Source organism: Pteropus medius, unplaced genomic scaffold (assembly GCF_902729225.1).
Source record: "Pteropus medius unplaced genomic scaffold, Ma_sr-lr_union100, whole genome shotgun sequence".
In the NCBI taxonomy this organism is placed as follows: domain Eukaryota; kingdom Metazoa; phylum Chordata; class Mammalia; order Chiroptera; family Pteropodidae; genus Pteropus; species Pteropus medius.
The window spans coordinates 98,316-107,865 of record NW_024355522.1 but is presented as its reverse complement, the minus strand read 5'-3'; the positions used below and the strand labels follow the sequence as shown (position 1 = coordinate 107,865).

Below are 9,550 nucleotides of genomic sequence, written 5' to 3'. Positions count from 1 at the left end.
GTAAGGGGTGGGGGAGGAGAGGGAGGGTAGATGGGGTAAAAGGGGTCATATATAGTGGATAGGGGTAGGGCGAAGTGGGTATAGGGGATCAAATATATGGTAGCTGAAGGAAACTGGACTTTGTGTGGTAAACATACAATAGAATATACAGATGTCAAATTGTAATGTACACCTGAAAATTATATAATTGGTTTAACCAATGTTACCCCAATAAACTTAATTAAAATAAAAATAAAAAGAAATGCAACAGATTTCTGTATGCTGATTTTTTTTTATCTGTGAACAAAGGAAAAAGGGGGCCATATACTAAACCTGACAAGCTCAGCGGGTATCTGGATGGCAGGTCTCACAAACTCAGTGAGCAGAAGTAACCACACAGAATGGTCTAAACATTAAAATTCCTAACTAGGCAGACCATGACAGGTAGTCACATCCATCCAAGGCCAAAGCTTTCTTAGTAAAGGTCAGTCTTTACCTTAAATGAGCCCTGTCCATTGTGCTTATGCATCTAGGATAACATACCTTTGAAATATCAGAGTAATTTTCTTTTCCGCATCCCTCAAAGTCATAACCACATGCACTAGAGCACAAGACTACCAGAGCATGAGACCAGAGAACCCCTCATTGCTCTCTTATTCCTGGCATACCATCTCTATGTACTATAAATATTAATTATTAACTATCTTGAACCCATCAGTGTAAATACATCAAAGTTTGTATTTCTCCATTTTGCTTTTTATCCAGTCCTACTGATTTCTCCTGATTTGCTTTCTCCCACCTCCTTAATCTACCACCAGTGGAGTTCATGTGACCCCCCCTTATGTCTTCTCCTTTGATTCTAATGTATAAATAACCTGAAAAACTGCCATTCTCTGGGGCATTTTTTCAATCCATTGAGATCTTGCTTCCAGATATATCCTCAAAATTTTGGCTAAAATAAATTTTTATAAAACTTAGAAAAGAAAAAAAAAGAAAATGTTCCCCTTTCAATTTTTTTGGAATAGCTTGAACAGTATAGGTATTAATTCTTCTTTATTTTTATTTTTATTTCATTAAATCTATTGGAGTGATATTGGTTAACAAAATTATATTGGTTTAAAGTGTACAATGCAATACTATACTTTATGTATATTGCGTTGTGTGTTCGCCACCCGTTGAATTTTTTTCCATCACCATATATTTAACCCTCTTTACCTTCTCTTCCCCGCTCCCTTTCTCTCCAGTAACCACTAAACTGTTATCTGTGTCTATGAGTTTTTATTTGTTTGTCTTGTTTGTTGCTTTCAGCTTTATATTCCACATATGAGTGAAATCATATGGTTCATATGGTTCTCAACTTTTTCAGTTTGACTTTTTCAGTCTGACTTAGCATGATCCTCTCAAGGTCCATCCATGTTGTTACAAATGGCAGTATTTCATCTTTTCTTATGCTGAGTAATATTCCATTGTACATATGTATCACAGCTTCTTTATCTAGTCATCTGTCAAAGGACACATCAGTTGTTTCCATGTCTTGGCCACTGTGAATAATGCTGCAGTTAGTGCATATATCTTTATAGATAAATGTTTTCAGAGTTTTGGGGTACATACCTAAAAGAGGGATTTCTGGATCATATGGTAATTCTATTCTTAATTTTTTGGGGAATCTCCAGATGTTTGGTAGAATTTGCCTGTTAATCCCTCTGGCCTTGGACTTTTGTTTTTTGAGACTTTTGAATTATTAATAAAATTTTGTTATTGGTAATTTGTTCAGATTTGCTGTTTTGTCTTCATTCAGTTTTGGAAGATGTATGTTTCTAGGAATTTATTCATTTCTTCTAGGTTGTCTAATTTGTTGGCTTATAATCGTTCATAGTATTCTCTTATAATCTTTTGTAGTTCTTTGTTATTGATTATAACTTATTTTTCATTTCTGATTTTATTTGGACCCTCTTTTTTCTTCATGAGTCTTGCTAAAGAGTTATCAATTTTGTTTATCTTATTAATCCTGCTCTTGGTTTCATTGTTTGTTTTTTTTATTCACTTTATAGTCCTTATTTTATTTATTTCTCCTGTGATCTTGATTATTTCCTTCCTTCTACTAACTTTGGGGTTTGTTCATTCTTCTTTTTCTAGTTCCTCTAGGTGTCAGTTTTGATTGTTTATGTGAGATTTTTTGTTTTGCTTTTGAGGTACACCTGTATCAGTACAAATTTCCCTCTTAGAACTGCTTTTGCTGCATCCCACAGATTTTAGAAAAACGTGTTTAATTTTCATTTGTTGGAGGTATTTTTAATTTCTCCTTCGATTTCTTCATGGACCTAATTATTTAATAACATGTTGTTTAGCTTCAACACTTTTGTAATTTTTCTAATTTTCTTCTTGTAGGTAACTTCTGGTTTCATACCATTGTGGTAGGAAATTATGTTTGACAGAATTTCTATCTCCTTGAATTTATTGAGACTTGTTTTTTGGCCTAACATGTGATCTATCCTGGAGAATGTTCTATTGCATTTAAAAGGAATATATATTCTGTTTGAGGGTGGAATATTCTGAATATATCTATTAAGTATATGGTATACTTTTTCATTTAAGACTAATGTTTTCTTATTAATTTTTTGTTTGGATGAAGCTATTAATTGATTTAAGTTGGGTGTTAAATTTCCCTACTATTTTTGTAATACTGTCAGTCTTTCTTTATGTCAGTTAATATTTCTTTAATGTACTTAGGTGCTCCTATGTTGGTTGCATAGATGTTTTCAAGTGTTATATCCTCTTGTTGGATTGATCTCATTATCATTATATAGTACCCTTCTTTGTCTCTTGTTACTTACATTGTTTTAAAGTCTATTTTGTCTGATATAAGTATTGCTACTCCAGCTTTCTTTTCAATTCCTTTTGCATGGAATTTGCATATTTCATCCTTTCACTCTACATGTGTCTTTAGATCTGCAGTGAGTCTCTTGTAGGCGGTATATATATGGGTGTTCTTTCTTATCCATTTAGCTACCCTATTTCTTTTTGATTTGTGCATTTATTCCATTTACATTTAAAGTAATCATTGATACATTTAAACTCATTGCCATTTTATTAAATGTTTTCTGTTTGTTTTTACAGTTCTTCTGTGTTCTTTTCTTTGCTGTCTTCCTCTGGGTTTTGATGAATTTCTTTAGTGGTATGTTTGGATTCCTTTCTCTTTATTTTTTGTGTATCTACTTTTTTGGTTTGTGGTTACAAGAGATTTATGTATATCAACCTATGTATATAGCAATCTATTTTAAGCTGATGGTTGCTTAAGTTTGAACACGTTCTAAAAGCACTACATATATACTCCCCCCACATTTTATGTTTTGAAGTCATATTCTACATCTTTGGGTGTGTGTTTGTGTATGTGCATCTCTTAATTAACTATTGTTGCTATATATGATTTTAGAACTTTTGTCTTTTAACTTTCATACTAACTTTATAGTTGTTTGAACCTCTACCCTTACTATACGTTTGCTTTTAACAGTAAGACTCCCATTATTCTGTCACTTAATAGGTATGTAATCTTAAAAAAGATACTTTATCTCTGCCTCAGTTGTCTCATCTATAAAATGGGTATAGCCAAAATACCTACTTCATCAGGTTGTTATGAGAATTAATAGAGTTAAAGTTTGTGAAGCTCCTAGGAGAGCATCTAGCACATAATAAACACTATTAAATATTTGTGTGTTAAAAAAGAGGGCATATATGAAAACACCCATCGCTACCATCATACTTGATAAAAACTGAAAACTTTCCTCCTAATGTTAGGAACAAGAAAAATATGTCTACTTTTGCTGTTTCTATTAAATATTGGACTGGAGGTTCTACTCTCTAGGTTTAAGATAGATGAAACATGATGGTGCAGTACAACATTCAGGGATCATGTCTTATTTTGGACAGCTAACCTGAGTGTCTAACCTTTCAGGTGTGGTCTCCAACCAGGGTCAGTTTCCTATGGCCAAGGGAGTCCAGGAGCTGTTTCTATGCACTGGTCCAATGTGCCGCTATGCTGAAGACCTGGTCCCCATGCTGAGGGTCATGGCAGGACCTGGGATCAAAAAGTATGTTCGTTTCTTTTCCTCTCTTTCCTGTCCAGACATTTATTCTCCCTTTGTTTATTAGAGACATGGAAGTAAACTTCCAGTGATCAAAGAATTATTAGAGTTTTTTGTTTGTTTTTTAATGAGAGAGTTTTTGTATATGTGGATATCATGCTTCACAAACTGGGAAGATAGTTTGTAAAAATATTTTTCACATGCCTATTTTGGATGAAAGCTGTGGATTTTTGTTGTTCGTTTGGCAATTTGAATATATAGATGTATCTCACTTTAAGGCTTTCTGGTACTTCTGCCATCTGTCATCACACATGTTTTTCAGTCTTACCTGGGACATTGATACTGCCTAGAAATCTGTTTCCCTAGATAGCTCTTTATTACATTTTCCACCACAGCAATTTCACAATGTTTTTATTTCCAGTAAAACTTTGATTTCTTCATCTAGCTTTTACATTCAGCAAATGATCCCACATCCTACCTCACGAAGAAAATACAATCTGTGGAACTTTCTTCAGTTCCATACATCAAACTTTACTAGTTCCCCAGACATTAATTTCTCTTTTCTCTTTTAAGAGGGGAAAAAATGTTTTCCTTTTTGCTTTGGTATATAAAGACTTTGAAATATATTTTGGATCTCATGTTCTGATACTCTCTCAGATCTTTGTTCCATTGTTTGTCTCACTTTCCTATGATTTTAACTTAATATATCTATACACACACACACACACACACCATATATGTAACTATATGTAAAATAAAAAAAGAAAAAAGATCAGAGAACTTGGCAAAAAAATTTCAGTGGTGGAAAGTTGGAAATCAGTATGTAGTTTAGGCATGTTTAATGATAATGAAGTTTTGCTAAGATCTCTGCTCTGATCTTTTTCTCTTTTATGCTAATGTTAATAACTACTTTTCAATACTTATATGACTCCATTATAGCTGGCAACACATTTGACTATTCCTTTCTTCTTAAAACAATCTCTACCTTTGGATTTTGTAATTCACACTCTTTTGATATAGCTCCTTTATATATCAATGCCTTTCTCTTTTTATCTCCCTTGGTGACTCTTCTCCTGTTCATCCTTTAAATATTGGTATTCTAGGAAGTCTTGACTCATTTCATCCTTCTCTCTTTTCCAACCTCCCAGGATGACTCCATTTATACCTGCTCCTTCAATTACCTTCCAAACATACAGGATTCACAAATCTGTATCTCCAGTTTCCTCTTCTCATCTAAACTTCAAAATGATGTATTAACTGGCATACTGGGCATCTCAGGGACTTGAAACTCAACATGACCACAAACGATTTCATTCTTTTTCCCAGCCCCACAAACCTGATTTGCTACTTCTTTTCTTCCTCAGTTCCAGTGACTGCACCATGATCAACCCTGTCATTAAAAGCCTAATTCCCATCTCTATGACTCCTTATGTCTAAGCGATCTCCAATGAAGATTACCTTCTAATTATTTCCTACATCATTACATTTCTATCTATCACCATGGTTAGCTTCTCATACCAACTACACTGATTTCTTATCTGGACTATTACCAGAGTCTTCTGACTTGTCACTCCATCTTCAAATATGACTCATTCCAAACTGTTCTCTCTCGTAGGCAGAGTAATATTCTTAAATGAACATCTAAGTTCTGAAGGGTTATCATTATTTCTGGCACACAGTTCTGGCGAGGGGGCAGGGCGGGGTGGGAACTTCCACTAGTGCAGAAGCTCAATTGTTAGCATTGAACTAGCGAGCATATATAAGTAATTTGTTGATGTCAGTTTCTTTTTATTCCTCGACAGGTTAAAACTAGATGAAAAGGTAAATTTAAAGGACTTGAAATTTTACTGGATGGAACATGATGGTGGCTCATTGTTAATGTCCAGAGTGGACCAAGAACTCATTATGGCTCAGAAAAAGGTAATTATAAATAGAACTTCTTCAATGGAATTCATATTTAGGCAGAGATGCCATTCTCACTTTTTTCCTTTACTGTCTGCCAGGTATTTCTGTGTCAGCCTACAGAATTAAGGTGATCACAGTAGTTGTACTAAGTAATTTTTGGCATGATTTTCATAGTTATTTTTGATATTTTATTTGTTTTTTTAATAATGAAAAAGAAGATTTTTCAAAGTATAATAAATCAAATAAAGAAATTGCTCAGAGGTAATGCTGTTACTATTTTGTCATATTTCTGTCCAGTCATTCTATGCCTATGTGTAGATGTAAATTTTATATGATTGAGATAACATCGTATATGTAACAATTTCTGTATATACAAAAAGGATATGTGCCGCCTTCACCTTTCCCAAGCTGTTGCCAGAAAAATAACATTCTGGGGGATGAGGAGGCCATATTTCATATCAACTAAAATCAAATTTTTTATTTTTCTATAGAAGTTGAGAAAATGATGTTAATCTTCTAGAGTTTTGAAATGCCATATTTTATTTATATATTTCCCTAAGATTAATAACATTATTAAGCAATTCGAACTTTAGTCATTTCCAGGTTCAATAAAAAGAGAGAGTTGTTTTGATTTTATAGCAAAAACTCAATAGCTGCTAACTGATGTTGGTATTTAACTCTTCCTAGATTCAGAAGGAAAAGAAAAATGTTAGAGCATCTAACGTTGCTGAGAATATTTTATGGCTCATGTCTTGTATCATTTCTTTATTTTGTAAAAGTACTGAGAGGCAGGTATTATTATTACTCATTTTCTACAAGAAAGGAAGCCAAGACCTTCTGTGGTTAATTTTTTTATTAAGACTTCTTTTTAGAACAGTTACACATTTACAGAAAAATTGAGCAGGTAGTACAAGGTGTTTACATTTATCCCCCTTTTCTGCATACAGATTCCTCTATTATTAATATATTATATAAGTTTGCTACATTTGTCACAACTGATGAATGGAGATATTATTATTAACTAAAGTCCTTAGTTGATATTAATGTTCCCCCTTTGTTGTACAGTTTCTATAGATTTTAACAAATGCATAATATCATGTATCCACCATTACAGTATCATACATAATAGTTTCATTACTCTAAAAATCCTCTATCCTTCACATATTTATTTCTGTACTCTGTATCCTCTCTACACTCCCTCTGGAAACCACTGATTTTTTGTTGTCTCTATAGTTTTGCCTTTTAAAGAGTGGTATATAGTTAGGATCACGCAGTATATACCCTTTTCACATTGGCTTCTGTCATTTATAAATGTACATTTAAGGTCCCTACATGTCTTTTTGTGGCTTGATAGTTCATGTTCTTTTATTGCTGAGTAATATTTCATTATACAGATGTATCACCATTGGTTTGTCCATTCACCTAGTGAAGGACATCTTGATTACTTCCAGGTATTGCCATAAATGAACAAAGCTACTTAAACATTTGTGTGTAGCTTTGTGTATAGATATAAGTTTTATATTCTACTAGGTAAATACCAAGGAGAACAATATATTTAGCTTTGTGAAAAACTGCTGACTGCGAACTGTCTTTCAGAGTGGCTATATTGGAGTCCTCCATAGAAGCAGACTTCTGTGTGATGAGAGCACTTAAAATCAAACTCTCTTATCAAATTTCAAGTACACTATATAGTATTATTAACTATAATCACCATGTTGTACATTAGCTCTCCAGAACTTACTTATCCTGCAAAACTGAAACCTTGTACCCTCTGACCAACATCTCTCCATTTCCTCTATCCCTGTCAAGTACCATTTTACTCTGCTTTTATGAGTTGGAGTATTTTAGATTCCACATATAAATGAGATCATGCAGTGTTTGTCTTTCTGGGTCTGGCTTATTTCACATAGCTTAACCATTATAAGTAGAACCCTTGTCACCTACACACATCTCCTTAAACCATATTTAATCTCCAAACAAATGGGATAACGAGGTCGTACTTCCACACAGCATGATACAAATGTTCTGCATACAACAAGAACATACTTTCCCCAGAAGAAGATGTAAAGTTCATGGGTGATATTGACGCTTCTCCTTGATATCTTGTAACTTAAGTAGTGTGATGCAAAATTAATAACCTAAATACTATGATGTAAAGTCAATATATCTTATGTTATATGATAAGGTATAAGAGAGGAGAGAGAAAAAGATATTTCCTTAATGAAATACACACACGTATTTATAAAAAATGAGGAAATATTCAGGGCAATTACAGTCCTCATTTCTGTAGTCACATGGTTGTAGCTGGTATTTATAACTACGTTCTTCCACTACTCATTTTGTATTTCCTTTGCCTTCAGCAAGCACCTCGACTTGTCGTGGTTCTTTACCTGGTGAGGTGACCTTTGAAACTAAGACCTTTAAGCCAGCAGAGAATAAGGTCATGGGACATGAAATAAAAATTGTGCTAGTCGATCACTAGGAGTAATAGTAAGGGCTCCACTCTCCTTTCCACCCTTTGATTACTGTACCCATGAATCTTGGCTTGGAAGAAACAGCACCACATATTGGACTCTGATTCAGAGCATATACAGACTCCTAGAAATCTTACCACAGTCGTCCAATGTATTGCTAGCTGCCTAGCAATGCAACTGAGTCTTTGAAAGGCAACTCCACTGTTCTACTAATTGCTTCAGGATGGTGAGTGTATTATACAACTCAGGATGCCATAACAAAATACCATAGATTGGGTGGCTTAAACAACAGAAATTTACTTTTTTATAATTCTGGAGGCTAGAAGTCCAAGATCATGGTACCAGCATGGTCAGCTTTTGCTGAGGGCTTTCTTCTTGGCTTATAGACAGCTGCCTTCTCACAGTTTGCTCACATGGTGGAGACCGACCTGCCTGTCTGTCTGTCTGTCTCTGTCTCTGTCTCTGTCTCTGTCTTTTTCTCACCCTTTATCTCTATCTCACACACACACACACACACACACACACAGACACACACACAGACACACACAACTTCTTATAAGGCCGCAGTCCCATTGGATTCGACCCCACTCTTATGACTTCATGGAACCTTAATTATTTCTGAAAGATCCTATATCCAGATACAGTCTTATTGGTCATTAGAGATTCAACATATGAATTTTGAGGGGTCAAATTTCAGTTCATTGCAGTGGTAACATGGTAAGACCAGTGATTTCCATGCGTGTGGAACCATTGGTTTTACTTCATTTGCTATATGAGTTTCTTGATCAGAAGCAATCTTGTGTGGAATAACACAACGGTGGGTAAGACACTCTGTCAGTCCATGGATGGTAGTTTTGGCAGACAAATTGTGTTCAGGGAAGGCAAAATTATATCAAGGTTAAGTATTCCAGTAAGAACAAAAGGCTGCCCCTTCCATGATAGAAGTGGTCCAATGTAATCTACCTTCCAGCAAGTACCTGGCTGATTACCCTAGAAAATGGTCTATATTTGGGATTTAGTGGTGTTCTATGCTGCTGACAGATTAGGCACTCAGCAGTGGTGGTATGGAGGTCAACCTTGGTGAGTGGAAGTCCATGTAGTGAGCCCATG

The 9,550-nt window shown here is 34.7% G+C and overlaps 1 protein-coding gene across 2 annotated transcripts in view; it reads left to right on the top strand.

Moving 5' to 3' along the window:
- The window catches only part of FAAH2 (fatty acid amide hydrolase 2), a 67,707-nt gene that overhangs the window by 41,014 nt on the left and 17,143 nt on the right, over positions 1–9,550 (top strand). For both annotated transcript variants that reach the window (XM_039858710.1, XM_039858711.1), the window contains exons 6-7: positions 3,932–4,067; positions 5,864–5,981. In XM_039858710.1, the coding sequence (XP_039714644.1) occupies positions 3,932–4,067; positions 5,864–5,981 (254 nt within the window). The remainder of the gene's footprint in view (positions 1–3,931; positions 4,068–5,863; positions 5,982–9,550) is intronic.